Genomic DNA, 27,408 nt, shown 5'->3' with positions numbered 1-27,408 from the left:
GTTATGAATACACTATGAATTATATAGGAGTGATCCATAAGAATAGGATGTATAATTACTACAAATAGTTGCGTTAAAATAAAAATTTATTACTTTATAACTTTTAAAATTAAAGACGTAGCGTAGTAATAAAAATTCTAGTGGATCACGTATTTCGTTGGCTCTAAAGCTTGCACCCTCCGCAATTAAAAGCTTAACAGTTTCGAGATTGTCACTTCGAGTAGCAATTTCTAATAGAGTCTCATCACGTATTTTATCACTCAACTCTCTCTTTCTCTCTCTATGTATATATATATAGATATATACAATTAAGCACCATATTGATTAAGGAGAGTGCACTTTTTTTTGTCCTTATCGCACTGTAAAAAATTTCAAGTCTGCGGAGTAGTGTAAATGATTTGGTGTTAAAATTTTCAACACTGCCGGTGTGAAAGTTACACAACGCACGGTATTAAATTTTGGACCATGTGAATTAGAACGTTTACTCCACCAATGATGTGAATGAATAAGTTCTTCATTTAAAACTCGATTTTTATTTCAAAATAACCTACATCAATAATAATAATTATATACTTGTGCTGCAATCTATTAGCATGTAATAGCATGCTTATCGCTTCCCAGTAAAAAAATTCCCGTAAACTTGACATCAGAATTGAAAGTGTGACGAAGTCCGAAGTCCAAAAGTCCGGATAAAAAATTTTTGAAATAAAAACAGAAATATTGAATTGTTGATTTGATTATTACTGCGCGAACGCATTACAAATTCAAAAACAAGATTTTATAAAATAAGATGATGAAAAAATCCTGGGTGTCTGCTGGGTTCAAACACGGCTCCTCTTGTTTGGTAGTCCTACAGCGCCACGGTGGATAATGGAAGACAGAAAAATTAAACAAAAGATCAACTGTCGATAATATAGATTTTTTAAATGTTAACCATGGATCCTAAAAAAGAATTTTTTTTTACAGAAATTGATTAGAGTATATTTTATCATTTGACTGTATGAAAGTAACAACGAAACAAAATAATAGTTAAGTTTCGACCGAATCTAATGTAAAAAGGATTTTCCAACTATAAGATTTGAAACTTAGTATACATGTGAAGAAGTATTTTATCTATGTATACTCAAAATTTGAATATGAAATATGAAAAATGACGTTTTTAAAGTTCTTATACACAGACTCTTATAGCGGACAAGCTTCCGTCATTACTTATTCGAATTTTTTCATTATTAAACTCCTAAGTTTAAGATATAAAAAACCACATTTCATAAACTTGAATATTTTTAGAATATGATAAGATTTTAACAGTATAGTGTTACCGTAGTAATTATTTAAATAATTGAAGTTGAACTTTATTTTTTGATTTCGTTCATCGACAGTGATACATATTATTGAGGGTTTGGCAACGTCGCGGAAGCAGCTGAGAGAAAAGACAAAGATAGAAATACATTAATAAAAGAGACTAAATTAGAAATACATTTTTCGCGGTTTAATTTGAATATCGATGTGTAAGAAGTTAGAACACGGTGTTGCCAAATCTTTTTATTAAATCATATGAGTCAAAAATAACCAAGTAATTTAATTACTTTCTTAAATTAAATAAGTAATAAACATTAATTTATGAATTCATTATGTTATTATAAATTAAAATAATGAATTTTTATAACTATTAGAAGAATTTACACGGTAAAAACAGAATATTAAAAATTAATAAATAATAGTAAAAAGTGGAATCTGTTATCAATAATTAGTACTATTATGTACTTAATGCAAAGTAGTTTACTAATTTTTGTAGATTCCTAAAAACCTCTATCAATTATTTCAAAAAGTAAGTAAATATTATTACATTTTGGTATATAAATACGTAACTTATTACTGTAAATTAATTAATTTATCGCATACATCTATTAAAAAGTAATGATTGGTCAAATTAAGAATTGGTATCTTAGATACTGATTTTTATAAGCCGAAAAATTGCAAAAGTTACTAACTTTTATTTTATAAATTCGATATCACTGATCAATTATTAGCTCAAAATATCATTTATTCATCATTATAAATTAATTTACAATATACATAAATCGAATAAGTGGTAAATATTAAAATGAAAAATTAGTATACTAGATACTGATTTTTTGCTCATAAAAAAACCGAAAACTTTTAACTCTTATTTTATAAATTCTATCCCATTGACTAATAATTAATATAAAATGTTATTTATTTGATATTATAAATTAATTTATTAAATACATAAATCGAATAAGTGGTAAATTTTTTTAATTTTTCTATGCTTATTTGAATAGTAATAAATAACTGTAGATACCAATTTATCGATTCTTTTTCGTATTAATTTTAATATACGAAATTACAAATTTTGCTCTTCTATGTGTATCAAATTTTAATATAAATAATAGCCATTTTGTAATATATAATGATCCTGGTTTGATATTAGTATACAAATATACTAATTTTAAGTCAAAAATAAACTACAAACTAGTAAAATTTTGAGCATCATTTTTTTTCCGTGTAACAAACGAAAGAATTCAAACACTACACTGATAGAAGAATTTGTTGTTGTAATAAATGTATATTAAATATTAATATATAATTATTAACTATTAAAAAATACTAATTAAATATTAAAAAATCATTTATTGAATCACAAGAAATGATTTTTTTAATATTAAAAATCGTTTCTGAAATATTAAGAAATATTTGTTTAATACAAACAAATGGGGTCTAAGAAATAATTTCTTTTATATTAAGAAATCTTTTTGAATACTAAAAAATCCTTCTATCAGTGTACTTTGACTCACTACCCTGGCAGTTTCGAATCACCCTGGAAACACCCTGGGAGTGGAAACACGGCGGAATCACGGTGGATCCAGGGTGGTTACACGGTGGGCTCGTGCTATTTTACCACCGTGTATACACGGTGTTTCCACGATGGTTACACGGTGTACCCACCGTGATTCCACCGTGGCATCAGGGTGGGTACACCGTGTGACCACCGTGGAAACAGGGTGGGTACACCATGATTCCACCGTATTTCCAGGGTGATTCAAAACCGCCAGGGTAGTTTCGGTTGAACCTCCTTAAGCTATATTTCTATTTTAACGTGAGTATTCGAGGCCTGCGCGTTTGGATTTTCCAATTTTCAGTTAGATATATTATAATATTTATCATATTAAAAAGACAGATTAAATAACAAAAAAAGGTGTAAATTAAAAATTATTTTATTATAAAAATTATTTTTCTAATACAAAAATATTAGAAAATAATAATTACGTCAGATAATATTAATTTGTTGTATAAAGTTCAATAAAGAAAGATCCATTTTTCTACTTGTGTAGAAAAAGAAGGCATATGACATTCTTTTGATTGATATCCTTATCTTAGAAACTTCAATAGAGTCCAATCAAAAGTAATAAAAACTTTATAGAAATTAATAAAAGTTCCATGGTTTCCACGAAGTCTTTGGCACTTTTCATTGAATTCTATCGAAATTATTAAGAAGAGACACCTGCATATCTATAAAAATAACATTATGGTACTTGATTAGATTTATCAATTAAGATAGTAAGCAAGTTATTTATCAAAACTTAGATAAATTTTATCATTTATTAAAAACATTTTAGTACAAAATAGATTTAATAATAAAAATGATAATATAAAAATAAATTTAAAAAAAAATAACAATTTATATTCAATATAAATTTAATTACAGTCTACTTTGTAAGCTTTCCAAGTCACCATTACTCAAATACAAAAATATATTTCTTACAAAAGTGTCAGGTAGATCATGAAAAACGTCAAAAACAAAATTTTCAATTTTCACCAATAAATTTTTTCGTTCAAGTCCTTTACGGAATCGACTACTAACAATACCAGCATACAACGGAAAGTGTGTTCCCAAAAAATCAGTCTCTAAAACCGCTGATCTTATTACATCATTTTTAGCATACAGCGCCAGTTGATGATAATTTTTTCTTAAAAGACTATAAAAGTTAACACCCGACATACTGATTTTTATTTTTTTCATATCTTCTATTTCCTCAATACAGCGATTTCGAAAATCAATCAATTCTCTGTCATCAGCAATTGTTTCTAAATGTTTTTCACTGACATACAATTTAGCGACATTCAATTTAACAGCTTGTTTTTTAATCAATTTTTTAATTGATTCTCGTCCCACATATTTCGATAAATCAATTTTCCCAATATCAGCACCCGCATAAAGAAGATCATTGATAACATCATCGTGACAAGTCATCGAAATAGCCAAACTCAATGCCGCTTCGTCATCATCTGCGCATATATTAACATCAGCATGTTTCTGTACCAACAATTTTACAGCTTTCATTTTATTAAAAATGACAGCAATTTGTAAGGCCGTCAAATCACTGTAGTCCCATAAACCCGTACCGTTATTATAACTGCACGCATAATTTATATCCGCACCATATTTTATCAGTCGTTCAATTGCGTCTAAATTATTGCTATGAACTGCGCAATGAAGAAGTGATCCATAGTCTTTTGATCGGTAATTTGCTTCGATATTTTCAGTCAAATATGCATCTAATATTTTTTTACTGTTATATTTAAGTGCGATGCACATTAAAACAGGATCTAACATATTTACCCTATCGGTTAAAATTTTATAAGCTTCAATATTATCGTGCTGGACAGCATACTCAAGTACCGTAAAATTTTCACACATGTCACCGCGCACATTTATATCCGCGCCGTGTTTCAATAAATTTTTTATGATATCTAAATTACCCTTTTTTACGGCCACATGAAGAGGAGTGCCGTAAATTTTAACATTTATATTTGGGTCAGCTCCTTTTTCTAAAAGATACTCTACTAAATCTTCATCAGATTGATCGACTGCTGTGTGCAAAAATGTCCAGTCTTCTATTATTGAGTTGTAAATAAATCTCATATTTATATATACATTATGCGCTTCTATATAAAATTTTATATGTTTATTTTCTATGTTCTCAACTCTCAATTTTTTCTGCTCGCTCATTTTATTTATATTTTATAAAATAAAAATTATTTTAAAAATAAAAGTCTTGAGAAAAAAATTTTGAATATTTTATCTTTTTATTTTTAGCGGGCTCGTAACATTTAATTTGTGTATCCCCGTTATTGTTAAAAAAAATATCTTCCGTTTTGATGAACCAAGTGCGCAAACTCGATGCGACTTTTTTTACGACACAATAATAATAATTTATCAGTAAAAGAATGCGGACTATTGAAAAATTTTTCTCAATCGTTAATTTAAATATTCTGAAAATTTACAAGAAATATTTTAATCAGTTTAGTAAAAAAATAAACTCTAGTTCGATGCGAGAAAATAATATTTTTTAAATTTTAATTACCTGTTAAAAATCAATTAAATATTCGATAATTATCTGAAAATAAAATCGATAATATTTAAAATAATGACAAATTGTTAAAATAAAGTGGCAAGTTATCAATAAATTTTAATGATTATTAAAACGTATAAATGATAATTTATATATTTATATATAAATTCTTACCTTTCAGTAATATATTGTACGAACTTTAATAATGAATAAATAAATTAATAGAGTAATTGTTTACATGAACTGACGCAAGTTTTTGCTCGCTATAGTAAGTGAACTGGCTGTAACTGACTCGGGTGTCGTCGGTCCTCGTTCGGATACTTCTCACACGTGTTTGGTACAATAACCTTTAGTACTCGCACTATAATCACTGATAGGACTTAACTTATAGTAAATTGTTGGAGTGAATGTGAGATACTAAAATGTACGCGTGATGTCCAAGTGGCCTTCAATGGCCTCGTACGTTCTTATGAATGACGTTTTCGGTTGCTTAATTTTTACTCGGGGCAACGTCGGAAACCGCCGAACTTCGCCGAGTACTTTTGAAGTTAAATAATATTTCATCTAATAAAACTAAATAGTAATAAAGTCGAATAATCGTTTATTTAGGGTCAATGTCAATGATCGAAAACTCGGCTATTTAGGCTATGAGTAAACTTTGAATAGAAATATCATTATTATTATAGAGGAAATATACAATTATTTTCATATCAAACAACTCATGGTCAATATTTGAGGATAATACAAAAACTCAAAATATTCTGAGGTCTGCTGTCTTACTCCTACTTTCCGTCACGTTTTTTAACGATAAATGTAATAAAAAAACTCTTGAAAAATTTTTTTTATCATAAATTATACAGAGTGAGTTTTTTGTGTAGAACTCTCTTTGAACTTGACGCTATAATCGCGATTAAATTGTTTCTGTGCAGAGTATCGAGCGATTGCACAATTTAAAAGCGCGTAGGTATATTGTGCGCAGGTACAAATATAAATATTTTGAAACTATTATAATTTCACATACGGAAATCTTATCAGGCATTCTTAAACTAGATTTAATTCTTTCATTATTTAAATCTGTGACCTACATAAATCTGAGTCAGTATTTGTTGATTTTAAATTTCCCGCTGCGAAAATTTAAAATTAAAAAAAGAAAAGGGAAGTTACGGGTTTCGGTCCGATTTTCAAAAATCGAGTTTTCATTAGATTTCGACGTTTCAAGGTCCTAGGAAGCTATTCTATAACTGTCTTTAGATGGACGTCCGTCCGTTCGTGTGTGTGTGTGCATGTGTGTATGTGTGGATGAGTGTGTGTATGCAAACGTTGTTATCCGACGATATCTTTACAGGAATCCAAATTATTAAAAAAAAAATTGTTGTGGTTTCTGTTGCATAAGTCAATCGCTAGCCGATTAGTTTCACAATTTCATCAAATCTAAGTCTCAAGAAGCCCTATCGATTACCGCGAATAATGTGCAAATCAGTTAATTCCCTCCGAATATATCGTCAGACAAAAATTACCTTTTTTCAGTGAAACGTACTTTCTCTAGGTCCAACCGTTTTTTGACCTCAAAGAGCTCAAAATTTTACAACTATTAAAGTTTTCGAGCTCAGAGGGCTCGATGTTGAATTCTCTGAGCAAAAATAAATCCCAGTTACAAAACTTTCACTTTTATATTTTAAATATTTTGTTCTTAGAAATATTTATTTCAGAAAAATAAATATATTTTATTTTCTTATCTTTGAAATGTGAAAAACACATTTAAGGCACATTTGTGCAGCTAGAATAAGAAAACCTGTATGGGCTTGATTTTATGACCTCAGATACTTGAGTTGTACAAAGGACTCCTTATATTGCTATGTACAGTACAACCAAATATTACGGTCTTAATTAAAAAAAAAAACATGTGTCTTACTAAGAACAATACAGAGGGTTAGATCTCACAATAAAATAGTTTTAACATTATAGTTAGTCTGCGACCAAACTCCGTCAAGTAACGACACTTCTCTCGATACGATTCTTTTAAATACACGGAAAGACATTTTCTTTAAAAATTACCGTTAAATTCATTATAATCGTGGGACATAATGCGGCGCTTTTATTTATAACCATTTTTGAAATAAAAATTACGAAAAAATTTATTTATTATGAGGTAGCCTTCACAAAATTTACCGAAAACCGAATAAAATTTACAGTAGACTGCGGTAAAATTTGTTGAAAAGAAGTTAAAAATTATCTCACTTACCGACAAATGATTAGGTCGTGCCATTCGTCCCACGATTTCAGTGAATGTAACGGTAATTTTTAAATAAAATTTCCTTCCGTGTAAAGATTCTATTCGAATCACTCCAAGTAGATAATAATATTGTATTTTCTCTTTATTTATTATCAATCCTATCCATAACTTCCTACACTCGAAAACAGCGGGAAGTTTTGGGATTGGTCAATAGGGTCAACCGTTTTCAGTTTCTTGTACGATGTAATTAATTACCATGTTAATTATCATGTTGAATTCATTTTTAACAAGATTTCAGTCATCAATAATTATATAAAATATAAACGCAGCATTAATAACAAAAAAAAAAAATTATTAAACATTGTTTATTTAACAAAATAAATAAATTTATAAATTTTTTTATTGTTCTCTACCATTAACAATTACTTCAGGGATCAGCATCAGAATATCTTTTTGAATCCTAGGGTTCAAACCTGATTTTTCATAAATATATTCCAACACTCCGCGAATGAACATACCGGTAGTATTATATTTATTAATCATAAAGTCATCTTTTAAATCCAGCATATGGGGATTCATATACAAATATTCAACTAAATTATTATAAGCCTTCTGTTTATCTCTTGTCAGTTTATAATACGGCAAATGCTGTTCTATCAATTTGCCAACATGTACGTCATTGTCACTGTAGTCACCAATAAGCATATCAGCCGTGAATTTTTGACTCCAAATCCATCCGACATGTTTAGCGCCCTCTCCATCAAACATTACTTTATCCCTATAAAACAATAATGCCGATTTAGTGTTATGTTCTATTTTAATCCTATTATTATTATTCATCAATGACCGAATAATAATATTATGCAGAAATCGTCCCCGAGTGGTAGTCAAGCGTGGCAACAAAATATTAAGCTCCTCTAGTAAATTACTACGAGATAAATAATTCCGTAAAGCAATCCACAAATTTTCTTGCTGATTATCTGTGGGCTTAGGTAACGCTTCCATTAATCCAATTAAGTCAACTGCCCAATTGCCGTATCTTTCACGCGTTTCACCTAAAATAGTATCTCGTGGTATTTTGATAGTAAATGTCGGTTGTTGGATTGCTTTCCAATACATCTTAACCAATTCATAAAGCTCGGCATCCATTCTAACTTTTTTAACATTCATGAGTTCGAATAAAGTCCAGACTAATAAAGCACCTCTGTTAGGAAAACGAGACAATTTAATATCACGTCCAATCAAAGACGTTATTTCCTTCAACTTGAATACATCTACAAGCGGTTTCATTCCTAATGCATACTTATTATCTTCTGTAAAATGCGGCAATAAATTCAGATAAGGATCTGGTTGCTGTTCAATCGGTAATAACCAATACAGTGGATTTATCAATGGCAATGTAATGGTACCTTTTTCCTCATAATCCGGTGGATCACGTCCAAGAATACTTACCGATAAATCATCAATACTTACAGTCGACCAAACGATTTTCCCGTCGAAATTCTTCCATCTAATAAGCATTGGCAAAAACAAATAAGGAGCTATAATTTCAAGAGAACCCAGTACGTTATCAAGATTTTCCATCAGCTTATAATTTTCTGCAACTTGCTGATGCTTTCGTGCTGATCTTATCAACGCAACTAAAGCAGCTAATCTTGTAGAGTATCTACGAGACCAATGTCGTCCCAGAAGTATTTCGATGTACTTGTCACCAAATAAGTTAACCAATGGTTGAATCACTAATTTTTTAAGATTCTGCACACATTGACCCGAGGCGTGTTCGAAGAGATCGTAATCAGGCTGGTCATGGAGATCAACCATTGTCGGAAATACTATGGTATCTGGATCATCCGTCAAATCATTCGATCGCGTAAATACTGTAGGCAATATTTTAAGTTCTCCAACATTTGTGGTAATTACGATACACTCATTTGGTTGGACTGCGGGTGGTAATGTTGATAAGTTCTTTGATAATGCACTGATAGATGGTAAATCTAGTAATTTTGTGGCGAACGGTTTGTTAACTGATGAAGTCATTGAATTAGACGGTTTCATCGAAATAGCCAATGCAGGTTTAGTGACCCCTACTTCAGCTAATGATTCGTGGGGTGCAAATTGAGTAACTTTTGATAATGACTCCAATGATGAGGCATCTGGTAAATCAATCCGTGACTGAATACGTCTTATACGTTTCAGATTTGGCTTAATAGAGTTTTTAAAAATTGATTTCATTGCCGATATCGGTGACAAGTTTTCAAAATTCATAAGGGGCCTCAATGATCCTAAAATTGACGGAGATTTTGGTACCGGCGGTTTCGATTCTCGTGAGTTATGATCAGCAGCCATGTTCTTTTCTGGAGAACCACCATCTTGTTGATCACTGCCGTCCATGTCTGAATCATCGTCATTGAACTCTGCCTTTACATCAGCAATTAATTTTGTTATTTTAGCTGGCAATGATGGAAATACGTGTTTATCTTCAACAACATCTTTTAATTCAGTTAACATGTCCAAAGTTTTACATTCCAGATAATTTTTTTCAGTAGTTATTAAAGGCTTGATAACTAAATTTTCAATACGGTCCCAAGATTTTAGATCGCTCATTATATCTGTCAAAATAGATTCTATTGTTTGAGATATTGTTGAATTAGCATTCGGATTATCAATAATATCAATAATTATCCAAAATGATATATTAGATTTGAACTTTTGATAATAATGTAAATTACGTTGATAAAATAAATATGACAGTAATATTGATATAATACGTAATATTTTTTTATCATATTTAGTTGACGATAAACGCATTTGTAATCGTGATAAAAATCCAAGCATTAAATCATGAGGATTATTATATTTATAACGATTAATACCCATAAAAATATCATCATCCAAATTAGACGTTAAATATTTTTGTAATTCATTTTTCATATCTATAATACGATTATTACAGTCACATGATATTGTTAATTCAAATAATAGATTAACATTTAACCCATTTTCTGTAATGCGATAAGAATTTTCAATTTCATGATTTATTATTCCACGACCGCCGGTTATTAAATGATCGCGAACGTATAATAACGATTTTTTAAATTTAAACGGTACTTCCGTATCAGCAGAAATTTTATCAACGACATTTATTACCAGCGTGTAAGGATTGTACGCTTTTATATTTGAAAAATAATTTCCCCATTTTTTTATTTTGTTTTTCCAAATTTCGCGCGATATATAACTGACATATTCATCAAAAATAGGATCTGCGTCTTCATTTGGCAAATCGCGTAGTATCGTGCCAAATAATTGTTGAGTTAATGGGATTCTTTTTGAAGTTATTCCATAAAACAGGGCAACATAAACAGGCCCCATTATTTCATTCGTTACATCATATTTAATTAGTTCGTTTTTTCCTTCATGACTCAGAAGATTCCACAATTTTTTTGATATATCCTCATTATTATTATCGCGATCTATTAATTGAACTGTTTGTTTGAATACACCAGCCACTAAATTGAATGTATCCTGATCCATTTGCTTCCATATTATTTTATTGTCTCGGGTTTCGAGCAACCGGATCCAAAATTCAACCGATGACTTGATAAAAAAAGCAAAATTTTTTTTTGCGGCTTTCAAAAACTCTAATAATTGCTTCAGTATATGTTTGCCGTTTATTTCGGTCACTATGTGAAGAGTATCGTACAGATAAACATTTTTACGTTTAATTGCATTACTTATTAATTCAAGTGACGTGTACTCCTCAATTGACAAAGTTCCCGGTGACAATTGCAACATATATCCCATGATAAAAATAACATTGTCACGTATTATATCCGCAGCACGTAATTTTTCTAATGTATTTTTAAGTGGATTACTGTGTAAGCTGTCGTAATTTAATTTGTCACGTTCGATTTGAAAAAAGTTACCCGTTTTTACGAATACATTTTTATTATTGTTTATGTTTATATTTTTATTTATATTTGCTCGCCGTGATGGTAAGCTGATATCACTGTTTTTATCTGCTGAATATTCGCTATTTTCGTCATGATCCTACAAATAAATATATAAATAATTTAATATGACAATAATAAAATAAATATGGATTTTAAATGAAGATATTTACTAATTCTCTTTTTAATCTTGATATATATCGGCTGTTATTCTTTGAAAAAAAAAAAAAAAATGAATAGAAATTAATGATTAGAAAAAATTGTAAAGAATTTTTGAAACTTACTTTTGAATACGTCGAGTAAATGACAGCGAAAATTGATAAAATGAAAATAAAATGCTGGTGAGATTCTAAAAATAACATGACGTGAGTATGAAAAACTGAAACAAGGACTTAAATTAGTCTTTCTTTATATATACGGTATATAATCAACAACATGATTCGCTGTATCAATATAAATATTACGACCGTGACAAATAGTTAGTACGTGATGTTATCATGGATTGATAATTCGATTTTTTTCAGTTTATTTTTTATTATTCAATAACCATTATACGAACATGTAAACTTTTTTATCAATGATTTATTTTTAATTTTGCATATTATGTTGAGTTAATTGTTTAAGATATTTAATTATTTAATTAAAGAGGTTTAGGTAATCATTGAAACTTAGGAGAAATTAAATAAATTTAAAATAAAAAAAAATTTCGTCAATTGACAATAAGGAGGTAGGGGTAAAATGGGAGCTAAAATTTTTCATAAAATATAATTTAAGAACTAGGGGCAAAAGGGCCGTTAAATATTTTTGAAAATTTTATGAACGCGAGTAAAATGAAAATTATAGGACAGCTTGGGTCAGTAGAATTTTTTTTGAAAAAAATATAAAAAATGACAATTCACTGTTTAAAATTTTATTTCGACAATTAAAAAACAATTTTGTTAAAATAATTGTATATCATTTTTATTTTTAATTAATTAAAACTTACGTGAAAATTGGATTTGTTAAAATATTAAATATCTTTCCCCACTGAAAGAGCAATTTATTTGAGCCAAATGATATTTGTTTCAGGCAAATAAATCCCATATTTGAATGGACCCAATTAGTGTTTATTTGAGTCAAAGATATGGCTCATTTGAATGAAATAATGATTTTTTTATAATTAACAAATCTTTATTTGGACTTTTTTTTCAAACCAAGATTTGTTAACTGTAAACAAATATATACTTGAATGAAATAAATGATTTTGTTCAGTCAAATAAATATATTTATTTGGCTCAAATAAAGTGTTCTCTCAGTGCCCAAAAATCAAAGAACAGAAGAAATATTTAAAAATCGAGTAATTTTAAAAATTATCTGACCAACAATAATAATTGTAAGTAATGAAGAAAATAAAAAATTTGAAAACTAAAAATCTCTAATTTTCGACTTTTGAAAAATTTTGTCATTTTTAGTTGAATGTTTTTAAGGTCTACGAAGCGAATGTTCGTTCATTATTTTTTTTATTCGATGGCTTATTTTGCCTCACATTTTGATTTTTTTACTATGACTGGGTAATATTAATATCGATTACTATTCAGTGACTAAAAAGAAATAGAAATAGCAAAAAAAAATCACCCTATCCGCAATTTTTTTTTAGTACACTCATTTTATTTCCCTTGCCCTATTTACTTTAAACAATGGGGTTTGAAGCCAAATGTGGCCATTGCCCTATACTAATCTAATTTGTTATTTACAACTTTTAATTTACACTAAACGTTTCTTTCCATAACATTTTTTATATTTAACTATATATATATATAACTATATTTAAATGGTGGAAACCTAAACATGGAAACATGCAAATAACCTTCTCAATAAGACAATTTATAGATAAATTGAGAAAAATATAGATAGCCCGAACTGGGAATCGAACCCAGACCATATCGGTATCGCGCCGAGTGCTCTACTAGTTGAGCTATCCAGCACTATACTTATTCTGTTCAATTTGATCTATAACTTATTGAGCCTATCGCACGCACGCACCTTACATCTTCCTGTGATTACCTTACTATTCCAATATCCACAACATCCGATATTACACAAATTTGGGTATAAAGGAATAATGAGCTTAGAAAATTAAGAAGTAAGGGAAATTATAACGATATATTCTGTAAAAAAAATAATAAGTTGTACAGTTAAGGAAAAATAATAAATAAATAAATATCTAAATAAAATTAATATAGTTATTGATATATTGATTAAGTAATTAAAAATGTTCGATAATAATTTTTTGCTCATTAATCGAAATTACAACGAGTAACACGAAATGGTGTAAAAAAAGTATATTACACCGTGTTAAATTACACAGATACATAATTTACACCGTTATTTCACACTATACAAGGCCGTGTAAATTTCTCGGTGCTAACTTTACACCAAATTTTTTTACAGTGTGTACACCGGTTGTATAACACCGCTACACCGCTGCGAATTTATTTTAACACCACACTGATGTTAAAATATCCATTTTTAATCCGCTTTTTTACCGTATAGTCAATAATTAATGCCTATTACCTGTTTTAATTATTCAGCTTATAATTATAAATTATATTGCCTGTAGCATAATTAATTAATTATAATTACTTACTAATAATTTAATTATTGTTTGTATGACAGGATACGGAAGTATCGCTCCGCGATCAGTTTGGGGTAAAGTAGCAACAATGGGTTATGCTGCGTTAGGAATTCCTTTGACATTAGTCTACCTATCAAGTGCAGGTGGATTGTTATCTCGTTGCGCTCGAGGTTTTTTCACACGAGCTTTGTGCTGCTGTCTATGCTCAAATTGCGGCTACTGTTGCTATGATGAGAGGCGAATGCAGGTGAATATTCAATAGTTTATTTCAAAATATTCTTACAATTGTTTATTCAAATATAACTTTTCTACATAAATATTAAATATATATAATGATAATTGAAGGATTTAATTAAAAGTTTATTTTGCGGTTTATTTGAAGGAAAAAGAACGAAGAATGAGAAAGAAACGACAGCAAGAAGAAATGAATCAACAGCAGCAACAACAATCGGGCTTACAAGAACCCTTTTATGTACGAGCTAATGCCTCAACTTATCCGAGTTCTGTTGAAATTAAAGCCAGTCCAAAAGATGAAGTGTCAAGTCTTGGTTCTGGTGACAGACCTAATGTTACTATTTTCGCTCCAATTGGAATTTGTCTTGGGATAATGCTTTGTTATATTGTCGCTGGTGCTTTTACTTTGTACAAATTGGAAGGCTGGAGTTTTTTAGGTAAATAAACTCGGCTAATATTTATTTAAGTTGTGACTAAATAAATTCGTTATTTTAATAATACACTAAAAAAAAATTTGAGTAGTGAACGCGGATTAAATACGGAGTAAATGCGAACAGAGTAAATTTTTTATTTATTTAATCCCCTTGGAGTGGAATTAACTCTGTAGGGGAGTTTATTTTAACATCAAAATTCTGGATCGGAGTGGATGCAGATTGAAATAAAATTCAGATCACTCCGAAATCACTTAGCTGAAAAACAAACTCCGAATTTACTTCCGAATTTTTGTAGAGTACATGGAGAAAAAATTATGGTAACTGTTCCTAGTGCGTTTATGAAATATCAAACTATAACGTTATGGTTATAATTACTATACTGATGGGAATAATTCCATAGTTGCATACACTGTAAAAAAAAACCGGGGTAAGTCCAGGCAGTGTAGGTGTTAAAATTTTCGGTGTTAAATTTCAACACCGAAAGCGGTGTTAAAATGAGTCCATTTTTAACACCGCTCTTTTTACAGTATAGGAATAAAACCTATGTTCACATTGGCACGGTTCCTAGGTGCGTATGGGAATAAACCCCACTCGGAAAAAATTGTATATTGCACACCTAGGGAGGAAAGAAGACGAGTGTGGCAAAAACGCGGATTGGAACGTCCTACTTCATCCGTGATGTGTAATATACTATTTTATGGTAACCACTCCCATAATATATGTGAAATGGTACCATAATATTATGCTAATCCTTCCCATACTACTATGGGAAACGTACACTGTAAAAAGAGCGGTGTTAAAAATGGACTCGTTTTAACTCCGCCCGGTGTAAAAATGAAATTACACCGTTGTAGGAGGAGTAATACACCGGTGTTAAAAATACCGGTGTTAAAGCGGGGTAACCGGTGTAAAAGCGGAGTAATGCCGGTGTAAAAGCGGAGTAAATAGCGTCCGCTTGGAGTATTAACTTTAAAGATTATAAAACACAAAAAATGTCAGTTCTTTATGAAAATAAATAAAAAATATCATTTATTAACAAGTATATTGATCGAGTAAGTAAAAATATTCACAAAGTAAAATATTTTGACACCGGTAAAGAATATCTACACCGGCGGCTGCGTTATTTTAACACCGGTCTAGAATATTTACACCGGTGGCGGCGTTATTTTAACACCGGTACAGAATATTTACACCGGTGGCGGCGTTATTTTCACACCGCTTTCGGGGGTAAATTTAACACCAATAATTTTAACACCTACACCGCTTGGACTTACCCCGGTTATTTTTTACAGTGTATAGGAATGATTACCATAATATGATGGTAACGGTTGCCATAATGACATAGGAATTATTACCATCATTTTATAGGAATTATTCTGATATCATATAGAAATGAAACCCATATAGATAAGAATGGTTACCATAATTTTTATGAGTGTCATTTTTATAGTCAATACTTCACAAAAACTCGTTACCATGCGGTATGAGAACTATTCCTATAATACATTGTAATTATTACCGTAAATTTCTCTCCGTGTACTGTTGCTTAACATTTAATTAATTAATAATAATTGAATAAATAATGTTACAGATGCCAGCTACTTTTGCTTTATGAGTTTAAGTACAATAGGATTCGGCGACATGATACCCGGCCTTTATCCCAGTCATAGTAACATTGCTTCTCAAAATAAAACAATATGGTTTTGCTCGGGTTACATAATGTTTGGTATGGCATTAACGGCGATGTGTTTTAATATATTACATGATGAACTGGTGCATCGATTAGCGCACCGCAATGAAACAAACGAATCTGTCAAACCGAGCTCAAGTGTTGACGAGTTAGCGACAGATCCATTCGCCCTTACGTCGTGACAATTTCCTTCAAGTAATTTTAGTAACAATAGAAATACAACCGACGAATCATTATGTAATGAGCAGCCAGTTAGTATTTTTGCCCATGAAAATGAAATGAATATTTTAAGAGACTCGTTTAATCAAGTTGATGTTACAAGAGACTGCAAGCCTATAATTAAACTTGAAGACCATATTGTTGGACCTCCTGCTGTTTATACACTACCGGAAGTCGATGAAGAAGTTGAGGAAAATACTGAAATGTAAATTTAATTTTTTTTTTTTTGTCGTTCATAAATTAAATCATTATTTTTTTTCTTATTCAAAAAATTGCGCGCAATTATTTATGAGATGTTCTCATAAATTTTTCTCAATCAAAATAAATATAAAAAATTTTTATTTTATAAATAATTATAAGTATTTTCATTGGCGTATTTTATTGTAAAATTTTATAATTTATAAAAATTCCAAAATTTCGAAAAATTTTTTTTTTACAAGAATTAATTTAAAAAATACTTATCATTATAAAATATTTATATACGTACTGTCTATGTAGTTAGGTGTGATTAAAAATTTTTAATACTCATCTTATTACTCCGGCTAATTAAAATTTTAAGTGTAAAATAATTAATGATATCTATATATATATTTATATTTATTTAAAGTATATATGAGTAATTTAAAAATTATGGAAAGAAAAAAAGGAATTACTGAAAAATAGATAATTGTCTTACATAACAAAATTTAAAAAAAAAACTGCCGGATTGTAATAAATAATTAATTCTCGATAGTGGGAACTCAAAAAAATCTTGTGCTCAAGAACAATAACTAAATTAACATGACTAATAATAATAATACACTAAAAGAATAAATAAAATAATTGTATCTTAAGAATGTTGCGTTTAGAAGGACTATCTTTAAATATTTATAATTAAATAATTATTTGTATGATAAGAGATTATAGCTGTAGAAAAAAAAACAGTCCATTAAATAATAGGAGGACCTTGGCATGATTTTTTAAATTTTGGTTTATTTTTTAGGGGCTGTTCATAAAATACGTTCGCATTTACAGGGGGAGGGCGTCGCTTACTGCGACAAGGGGACCGGGGGTTCTACGGAAACGTGAAATTCGCAGCTAGGACTGCACTCAAGATCGAGATTATCTTGATCTTGTCTCGATCTCGTCTCGACTTATCAAGACGAGACCAAGACCAAGACCATCGAAAATCTTGCAATGTCTTGACAAGAACCAATACAATATAATAAATATATGTGAAATAGTTTTATCAAAATTTTGTGTTTACACATGATTATAATTCATGTAGTCAATCGTTGTTGTTTACGATAGTGTAACAGAGCTCTATTAAAAAAAAAAAATTTGTGATTAAAAAAAAGTTTTAAAAATGATTAAAAAACTGTTAAATAAAACTTGTGATTTAATTTACTGTTATTAAATTTACATATTTTATTGGGAAATATTAAATGGATATTTTAGTTTTGATTTCTGAATTGTTCGCATTAAATAAATCATAATTTTGTTCTTACGATATACTAGAGGTGCCATGATGACACGTGTTTGAGCAAGATCCTGGAATAAGTATCTTGAGTAAGACCCCTAGCTGCTATAATTTAACATTATTAATTTTATTAGATGGAATCAACATAGTATTTTGAAAATACTATGGAAGCTCGATTATTTTAAAAAAGAACGAAGAATTTAATAACAAATTTAAGAAATTTTTAAAAATTATCCCAATCATAAAATACAAACCAATGAAATATAATTGTGTGAACTATTTTAAATTAATTTAAGAGAAATTCATAATAATTATAGACCAAGACAAGATCTCGACAAGACAAGACAAGACGATATAATCAATTGATTGATTTTCGAGATCAATACGAGACGGAAAGTGTCAAGATCGAGACAAGATCGTTCCAATCTTGTCTTGTCTCAGCTCAAGTGCAGCCCTATTCGCAGCTCATCAAAAAATTTGGAAAATTTTTCTCGGTTTTTTGAAATTTAAGTTTTTTATTATTGCAAATAATAAATATTTTAAAGTATAGAAATTTTTGTACTATTCGTTGCCAAATATCATTACAGGGGAGGAGAAATCTATCATTTGTGACGCAATTTTAATGGGGGGTCATAAAAAATGTGATAGCGCGGGGTGGGGGGAAGGGGAGTTTAAAAAAGTAAAATTTTGCGTGACTTATTTTATGAACAACCCCTTATTAAATAAATATTTATAAATAATTGTTGTTAAAATAAATGTTAATCGTGCAGAGGTCATCCTAGTATAGAATTTTATTATAATTATAAATTATAAATATTGTATGTAAGTATTTAATTGTTAGGTAATGGAAAAAGATTAAGGACTTTAATATGGATTTGTTTTTTAATATTTTATTATATTGATCAAGATTCGACATTAGACATTTGATAATTTATTTTTAATGCTAATCAATATAAATGTATACTGCAAAAAAATTTAATTTGACTTTTTAATTTTTAATTATTTTTTTTATAACTATTATTTATATCAAAATTATGTATGAGTTTTGATGGAGCAGACAATTGGCAATTTTGAATTTTGGAATAAATCAATAAAATGTAAGTAGAGTAAAAATTACAAGATGCGTTTTTAGATAATTGAAAAATCAGTACGCGCATTTTTTTCAATTTCATTATTTTAATTAATTGATTTATTTATTTAAAATTTATACATTCACCCGCATCTGCTACATTCACGCTCATAATTATATTTTCTGTGTAAAAAAAATTCGTTTCAAAAAGATTCCATGAAAGTTCAACATGTAGAATTCCTAAATTTGAGACAGATCAGAATTTTGAGTAGAACTTTTGTAATTTTGATATTAAAAAAAAAAGTATACTTAGAATTTTATATGGGCGAATTTTCAGTAAGACAGAACGTTTTTAAAACATATTTTTCAAAATTCATTTTTACTACATTTTACCCTCGTTCTGAAAAAGTTCCCATTAAAAACCAATAGCCTCAAAAAAATAAAAAAACGTTCACAAAAATTTCCAAACTAAAGATTTTTGAACTTTTTCGAAACGAGGGTAAAATGTAGTAAAAGTATGATTTAAAAATATTATTTTTTTTACTTAAAATTTGCCCATATAAAATCCTAGGTAAACTTTTTTTTCTACGATGAAAATTACAAAAGTTCCACTGGAGTTCTAATCTGTCTTTTTCGGAACCCAACTTTTTTTGAATCTTTTTGGAACGAATTTTTTTTACACGGGTTATTTTTGATTTTCTAAAAAATTTAAAGTTCTTAATCTATCAAATAAAAAAAATATTATTTTATATTTTTATTTTTGACATATCATAACTTAAGATAACGTCACGTACATTCTTCTCTTACAAAAAAAAACTCCATAATAATTGAATTAATTAAAATCTCTTCCTTAAAAAAAAATTAATTTTTTATAACCCGATTACCCGCGTAAAAATTAAAACAATTTTAAAAATCTTGAATAAAAAATGAATTTTTATTCTCATTATAAATTTGTCATCTCAGAAAATTAAAGAATCCTAAATAGGACATACATACATAAAAAAGTGAAGAGTAACATTCATACCTATCGCGCACTTCATTAAAGCTCCATAAAAAATTCCCACAGCTCTCATCATTTCTCCAAGGATGTTGATTTATTTTCTCCATCTCTCTTATACATAAGCTCTTACTGCAATCCTTTCACTCTATTTATCTCCTTCCTATCTATTCTCCATTCCACGCAATCTCACCCTCTTTTTTTCATCTTTATTTTGTTCTTCGCTTTTTTTATCCTATTCTTTTTTTTACTTCTTTTCCTTAGCGAAGTTCTCCAGGGAAATATCATGGAATTGTGCTACTGGGACATTACCGGTTGAAACTTTAGTCGAATGATCTCAAGAAAAAAATAAACCAATGTAACTCAAGTACCATGGGATTTTTTTTCCACAGCCAAACCAATCACAAACTACACATTTTTTTTTTTTTTTTTTATTAGAGCCATACATTATATATAATACATTTATTAACAATAATATCAGTAACTTTTATTTATATATATATGTATATATATGATGCGGCAATTGAAGAACAAAAAATTACTCTTCCTTTTTATTGTAATTAGAATTTTTTAAAAAATGATGAAGCAAATAATTAAAAATTGACTGATTGTGTACGTATTCAAATAAAAAATATCAATAAAAATACATGATAAAAAATAAAAAAATAATTAATAAACATGTTACATATAAATGTGATTATGCACGGTGAGTTTTATGAGGTCGTATAAAAATACACTCACTGTCAAAGTGTTTTTATGAGTAGAAGTGACAAATATTTCTTAATCCGTACTGACTAAAAATAAATTTATAAAATATTGGATTAATAAAGTTATTATTAATTATGAGTAAGTATTCGATTTGTGTGAAGATAAAACTACCACTGTACAAAATTTTCGTAGTGAACGCAAAGTTAATGTGGAGCGGATGACTGTTTATTTATTTAATCTCCTTCGGAGTGAAATTTACTCCGGAGAGTTTATTTAAAAATTAAAACTCCAACTAGCGGAGTAAATTTGAATTTAAATAAAATCCGTAATAAATCTGAATTCACTTCCGATTCTTAACAGTGTGCACTGTGAAGAATCGGGCATAAATTTGTAGTGATCACAGATTTTGTTTAAATCCGAATCCACTTGGAGATCCGGAGTCTAAGAAAAAAATTAATCTTCAGACGGAGTCAATACGGAGTTTATTTTTCCGGCGAGTGATTTCGGAATGATCTGGATTTTATTTGAATCCGCATTCACTCCGATTTGGAGTTTAAATATTGAAATAAACCTCCTCGGAGTTGATTTTACTCCATGGAGATTAAAAAAACAAACAGTCATCCACTCCGTATTCACTCCGGATTTAATCCGCGTTCACTCCGAAAATTTTTTGCATCACATGTATGACTTTAATTGTTAATTTCAAATAATTAGATTTGTAGAATCAAATTTTTATTTTAATTCATGTAAAGGAAGTGGCAAAATGGGCCTCTTTAAAAAAATTCTGAGTTTTTTTTCTCTAGTTAAAATATTTTTTAGTCCGAAAAAATACTTGGTATTAATATGACTTGACCATAAAAAAAAATTACAATGTGGGGCAAAATGAGCCACTTAAAAAATTTTTAAGCTCAAATTATTCTATAATAATTTTACTATAAACTTTTAATTATGAACTAAAATTTTAATATAATTTTTTGTAATCAATTGTAAGTGGACCGAATTACCCACGTATATGATGTCTCCATGTTGGATTTTTAAAAAATTTTCGGAGGCCTTTTTTGCCCCTCCTCCTCCTCTTCTATTGTAATTATTTATATTATCAATTAAATGGTAGCATCAAATAAATAAATTTGTACAGTAAAGTCAATAATTTACTTTATAAAATTATAGTATAGTCCATGTAAATAAACGTCTGATACTATTAGACTGAATATAAATATTTATAAAATATAAAATATGTTCTACTAAAAAATTACTAATTGATAAGATGAAAAAAAAAAAATTAAATAACGTAAATTGTAATAACGTGACATTGACGTCATGTGATTAATGTATCCATCGTAATTGATAGTAAATACAATATATAGACATAACAAAAAATAATTATAATTATTAATATATTAATATTATTATTATTATTTGATAAGTTGGAGTGAATGGAATTTATTAATACAGTTAAGAATTTTGTGGACTGCAGATCTTTTGTAAATTAAATCCAGCACAAAAATAAAAATTAGTAATTAAAAAAAATATATAAAATAAGTTATTATAATTATATAATTAATGGAGAAAAAAAATAATGATTGTAAATAATGGAAATGCTGTCACTGTAAAATATTCACATGAAAAAATAAAATATAATCGTCTGTATAATCGATTGTCAAAAATTGTATCTTATAATATTAAATAAATATTGTCAGAATCTCTAATGACTTTTAATTAATTATAAATTTTTTTAAATAAATACCCGTGTAAAAAAATCTTTGAAAAAAAAATTGAAAAAGCGTTGACTATTCAAAACTTTAAAACATGACACAACGACCATTTATTTTTAAACGATTTTTGAACTTCTGAAATACAAAGAAAAAAATAATTGACTTAATACTAGAAAATGTATGACTTGAGACTCTTGTAAATTTTTTTCGAATCTCCATTGAATGATGAATTTTATCTTTTTTTTTTTCAGTGCAAAATACGACCAGAAAAAACTGATTTTGAATTTCCTTGTATAAAAAATTCGTTCCAAAAAGATTCCAAAAAAGTTCCGCATGTGAAACTTCTAAACATGAGACAGATTAGAACTTCGAATGGAGCTTTTTTGGCGCGTTAGTAATTTTGATGGTAAAAAAAAGTTTTTATGAGCAAATTTAGAGGAAAAAAAGAACGTTTTTGAAATTTTATATGGACATTCCAAAAAAGTTCCAGAATCACCACTTTTTACTTTTTTATAGACTAAAAACTAGAACAAAAAAAAACAGACATGAAAAATTCCAAAAAAGTTCCAAGAAGTCCATTTTTGACTCTAAATTAGCTCATAAAAACTTTTTTTTTTACCATCAAAATTACTAACGTTTCAAAAAAGTTCCATTCAAAGTTCTAATCTGTCTCATTTTAGAAGTTCCACATACGGAAATTTTTTGGAATCTTTTCGGAACGAATTTTTTTTTACACGGGTTGTTTCTGAACTCTTTTTTGAGTTTATTTCAACAGCATTGAGTCTATCATTAATTACTCCTTTGAATTTTCAAAAGTTTAAAAAACGTTCAAAAACAGTTCATCATTGAGTCACATTTTGAAGTTTAGAATAGCCAACACTTTTTCAATCTTTTTTCAATAGTTTTTTTTTAGACGGCTATATTAAAGTATTATTTTTTTTTTAATAATTAACAATATTACTATAAATTTAAAAGTAAACTCAAATCGATATCAATAGCACTGAGAGCGGCAATTTAATTCTTAGTAAACACTGTGGTAACTAATTAAATTATTTTTTTAATCTTAAACATCAATACGAGAGACCGAGGCACGATAAAGTTACAGAGTAGGGGAGCCTGGGGCACGAAGGCCCCCCTCACAAATAAAGTGAGCCCCCTAAAATATGAGCAAAACATTATAGAGGTCATAACTTGACGACAAAAAAAAAATTTTTTTTCGAATTTTTGCAAAATTTCGACTGATTCTTCCGAAATAGACGGAAAATAACCGAATTTGATGGTTAAAAGTCACAAAAAGAAAAAACCGGCTTAAGGGGGCCTTCGTGCCTCAAGCTCTCCTATTTACATACATACGTACATCATCTTGAAATTAGTCAGAATAGCTTCCTAGAACCTCAGAACGTCAAGATTTCTTAGAAATTTGATTTTCGAAAATAGGACCGAAACCAATGACCCCTTTTTTTGATAATTTTCAATTTTCATAACGGGAAGTTAAAAATATTTCAAGATAGATCAAAACAACTTATACCCGGTGTTCAAAAGCCACAATAAATCATTCGCGGCTTAGGGGGGCCATCGGACCCCGGTCTCCCCTACATTATTATAAAACGTGCGATAAAATATCACAATAATCAACTCCGTCCTTAATTTTGAGATCGAACCTCACTATTACAGACTAATATGCAAGAGAACATTTTCCGGTAAATTACAAATATTCATTGATAATGAAAATTTTTCCATCACGGTACCGAAGTCTCTGTCGTAATTTAACAAATCGTGGTTCACGTCTCATTGCGCGTCTACGTTTTTGTATTACCCTCTTAACAAAATTTTCGATACCGAAAACAATCGTACAGAAAACTAAACCTATCGAAAAAACAAATAGGCTAAATTGAAAATCTTGAAAATCTAATAGACGACAGTCCAAAGATGATTCTTTCGCTTCAATGGCTTTTAATTTTTTGAAAGGATAATGGAATGACCGTTTGTCCCAATAATCTATTAAACCGGATTCTTGCAATCGCGAGGTTATCTCATCAATTTTATTCTTCAACACCCAGTTCTTGCGCAGCCAAAAAGACATATAAGCTTTTGAAATAAATCCTTTCGATACGTGAAGATTTTTATTCGCTAGAGCCATATTTAATTGAAAATAATACAACGCTAAGCAAGCTACTGCATCGTCATCTAAAATTTTTTTATGACACTTATGCCTGGAATCTAAAGAAATATGAAAATACTTGTCATCTGACTTTTCCCATAATCCCTGAGATTGAAGAAATTTTTCAAAACCGGAATGCATGTATACAGTATATTTAAAATTATATAAATCTTCTAAAGTCTCAACATTTTTGAACTCTGGCTTCGTGACAAAACTTAATATATATCCCTGCAAGTCCGGGGTGACAATAAAAATAACAAATGTTGCCAAAATGAAAATAACGCGTATGTATAGTTTATTTAATGGTACTAAGATACCTCTGCTCAAAGTCAAACTAATTATGTCCAATAATCCTAAGCCGTACTGACAGTTATTGATTCTTATTATTGCGACGAATGTAATAAACAATACAAATATGATAAATAATGTAGTCTCAAGGTCAAAAAAGTCAGAAACTTGTTCAAATACCGTTGTGACACCTCTCTTATGAGTCAGTATCGAAAATCCACTTTCCTTATATATTTTTATAAAGTCAACAAATAAAGAAGCATTACCTCCGATAAAACGTTCATTCATACCAATATCCTGCGTGCCGTTGACTAAAGATTGCAGATATCCCACAGGAGTATTGTTAACAAAATGACCGTTTTCGTCATAGCTAATTATTGGTGTGACATTTAAAGCGGGAAATAAATTTTTAAAAAACATATAATTAGTGTATGGTAGAAATTTACCCAAGCTCTTTACATCGCTAATATTATTTTGAATACAGTTTCTATTTATTTCGGGAGATGCTACTGCTTTCACTGCATAACCGTCCAAAAATTTAGTTTTGTCAAATGTCAGGTTCTGACATATGCTTGTGTCTGTAAAATAAAATAGAAATCAATTAATTTCAACACAATTCACTTTAATTTTAAGAAATTACCGTTTATGAGTGGCTGCTTATAAAGAGTCCATCTGTCATTTGGTTTGTCGATCGAGTCAACTTCTTCCCAAGAATTCGGAGCCCGTCTTGTGAAAGGATTAAAGGTATAGACCATTGTTTTGTTGATTGAATCATTACATATATAAAATGAAGAGAGTAAATCAGCTTTCCAAAGTGATTGAAGAACTTTTGAAGAATCTTTACATAAATTATCACGATTTTCAATCACAAAAAAGTGAGAAATAATGTTCCACCAAGAAGAAGATTGCAGATTGCTCAGCAACGATCGGGATTCCACAATTGAATCAGCAGATATAAGATATGTAGGATACGCCGGATTGTACAATTGAATATTATTTGATTTAATATAATCATCAATCAGCATGATAGTAGTTGAATAATCATCGCCCGCCCATGATGATGGGTAAATTAAATCAATCAAATCATTACTTACAATAAGAGGGTTTAGCCGGTCCGGAACACACATCTTCAATATATCTAACTATAAATATATTAATTAAATCAATAAATGAATTGCAATAAATGATGAATAACAACAACAATATCATAATTTATTTACCACTTGATTGTAAGTCGAGAGATGATCTTCATTACGCGATGCATTTGAACATTCTATCTTGTTGCACGTATTTAAAATTATTACTAGCCAGCAAATAAACTTTTGAATCCTCCCCATTGTAAATACTCTTTACAAGGACTATGTATAATTAAAAATAAAATTTATTGCGTTTTCAACACAATTTATTTGAAATTAATTTAAATATATGAAAATTAAATAATATAATTGATTTCAAAGAACTACACAAATAAAAGTATTTTTATTCTGTACTGAATTATTTGTGCCACTTGCGATAGTTCTTTAGCGTAACTCTTTAGCGTAACTATCGCAACTGAACGGAAAAACACAATTCGCGCAGCACTCACTTGGAGGATAATTTTTCAAATTTATTATATTGCATGTTGTGTAAATTCATAAGCCTAATCAATAAGACTATTTATTTTATTGAGTAAATAGAGAGCAATGCATAAGTGTATTATACTATCATTAGTATTACTAGCTGTATTGAATTTCTTTTCATGGCCAGTAGTCTGCCAATTTAAATAATTAGAAAAAATATCGCTTTTCACGTTGTCATGAAACAAGTCTATTTGTCAATTACTTTGATTGCATCCAAGAACTTGCATGACATTCAAACACAAGTATTTTATTAAAATATGGAAAATTAAATTTTTAAACCCATAATGTCGAACAACAGTATTGATTATTATTTTATTTTCAATTTAATTTACATAAACGTCAAAGATACAAAAATGTACAACAATCTGTTTCCCAATTGATTATATGTTTAATCAAAATCTATTTCATTATTATTTCTGAATAAAAACTCTAATTAATTCCGTTTAAATCCACTCGAATTTTAATTGCAATATGTTCAAGCAAGATCTTCAATAAAATTTTCGAAGTCATATATAAATTATGAAGAATTATGAACAAAACTAACAATTAAATTGCATAAACAGTCAGAGTGACACTCGAATAACATCGTTATTAATTTTTAAATCTAATCACACTTATACAGAATATCCATGATATAATATATATT

The 27,408-nt window shown here is 29.0% G+C and overlaps 4 protein-coding genes across 6 annotated transcripts in view; 1 reads left to right on the top strand and 3 right to left on the bottom strand.

The window, feature by feature from the left end:
- LOC130667515 (TWiK family of potassium channels protein 9-like) overlaps positions 1 to 22,715 on the top strand; it is a 345,622-nt gene extending 322,907 nt beyond the window's left edge. For 2 of the 3 annotated variants that reach the window (XM_057469143.1, XM_057469145.1), the window contains 3 exons: positions 14,211 to 14,416; positions 14,552 to 14,840; positions 16,429 to 22,715. In XM_057469143.1, the coding sequence (XP_057325126.1) occupies positions 14,211 to 14,416; positions 14,552 to 14,840; positions 16,429 to 16,709 (776 nt within the window). In that variant the 3' untranslated portion in view covers positions 16,710 to 22,715. The remainder of the gene's footprint in view (positions 1 to 14,210; positions 14,417 to 14,551; positions 14,841 to 16,428) is intronic. The other variant, XR_008989849.1, reaches the window with a different exon arrangement.
- Positions 3,277 to 5,901, bottom strand: LOC130667516 (putative ankyrin repeat protein RF_0381). The gene is made up of 3 exons (XM_057469146.1): positions 5,550 to 5,901; positions 5,388 to 5,420; positions 3,277 to 5,295 (listed from the first exon to the last, which is right to left on the bottom strand). The coding sequence occupies exon 3, from the start codon at positions 5,030 to 5,032 to the stop codon at positions 3,722 to 3,724; it is 1,311 nt and encodes a 436-aa protein (XP_057325129.1). The 5' UTR covers positions 5,033 to 5,295; positions 5,388 to 5,420; positions 5,550 to 5,901; the 3' UTR covers positions 3,277 to 3,721.
- LOC130667513 (uncharacterized) lies at positions 7,993 to 11,962 on the bottom strand. Its single transcript, XM_057469141.1, has 3 exons — positions 11,840 to 11,962; positions 11,729 to 11,767; positions 7,993 to 11,655 (listed from the first exon to the last, which is right to left on the bottom strand). Exons 1-3 carry the CDS (start codon positions 11,915 to 11,917, stop codon positions 8,008 to 8,010), a joined length of 3,765 nt encoding a protein of 1,254 aa, XP_057325124.1. The 5' UTR covers positions 11,918 to 11,962; the 3' UTR covers positions 7,993 to 8,007.
- A 1,684-nt stretch (positions 22,716 to 24,399) lies between the features above and the next one.
- Positions 24,400 to 26,480, bottom strand: LOC130668647 (uncharacterized). The gene is made up of 3 exons (XM_057471033.1): positions 26,364 to 26,480; positions 25,784 to 26,285; positions 24,400 to 25,721 (listed from the first exon to the last, which is right to left on the bottom strand). Exons 1-3 carry the CDS (start codon positions 26,478 to 26,480, stop codon positions 24,400 to 24,402), a joined length of 1,941 nt encoding a protein of 646 aa, XP_057327016.1.
- Positions 26,481 to 27,408: the final 928 nt, after the last annotated feature.

The sequence above is a fragment of the Microplitis mediator genome, chromosome 5 (genome assembly GCF_029852145.1).
Source record: "Microplitis mediator isolate UGA2020A chromosome 5, iyMicMedi2.1, whole genome shotgun sequence".
Lineage (NCBI taxonomy): Eukaryota > Metazoa > Arthropoda > Insecta > Hymenoptera > Braconidae > Microplitis > Microplitis mediator.
This window is presented reverse-complemented; position numbering and strand designations above follow the sequence as displayed.

Coding starts and splice junctions, on each gene's coding strand:
- LOC130667516 (XM_057469146.1), bottom strand. CDS start 5,032: ATGAGCGAGCAGAAAAAATTGAGAGTTGAGAACATAGAAAATAAACAT.
- LOC130667513 (XM_057469141.1), bottom strand. CDS start 11,917: ATGTTATTTTTAGAATCTCACCAGCATTTTATTTTCATTTTATCAATT. Junction 11,768..11,839: donor TTTACTCGACGTATTCAAAA/GTAAGTTTCAAA, acceptor TTTTTTTCAAAG/AATAACAGCCGATATATATC. Junction 11,656..11,728: donor CAAGATTAAAAAGAGAATTA/GTAAATATCTTC, acceptor ATTTATTTGTAG/GATCATGACGAAAATAGCGA.
- LOC130668647 (XM_057471033.1), bottom strand. CDS start 26,480: ATGGGGAGGATTCAAAAGTTTATTTGCTGGCTAGTAATAATTTTAAAT. Junction 26,286..26,363: donor TCTCGACTTACAATCAAGTG/GTAAATAAATTA, acceptor ATATATTTATAG/TTAGATATATTGAAGATGTG. Junction 25,722..25,783: donor TAAGCAGCCACTCATAAACG/GTAATTTCTTAA, acceptor TTTATTTTACAG/ACACAAGCATATGTCAGAAC.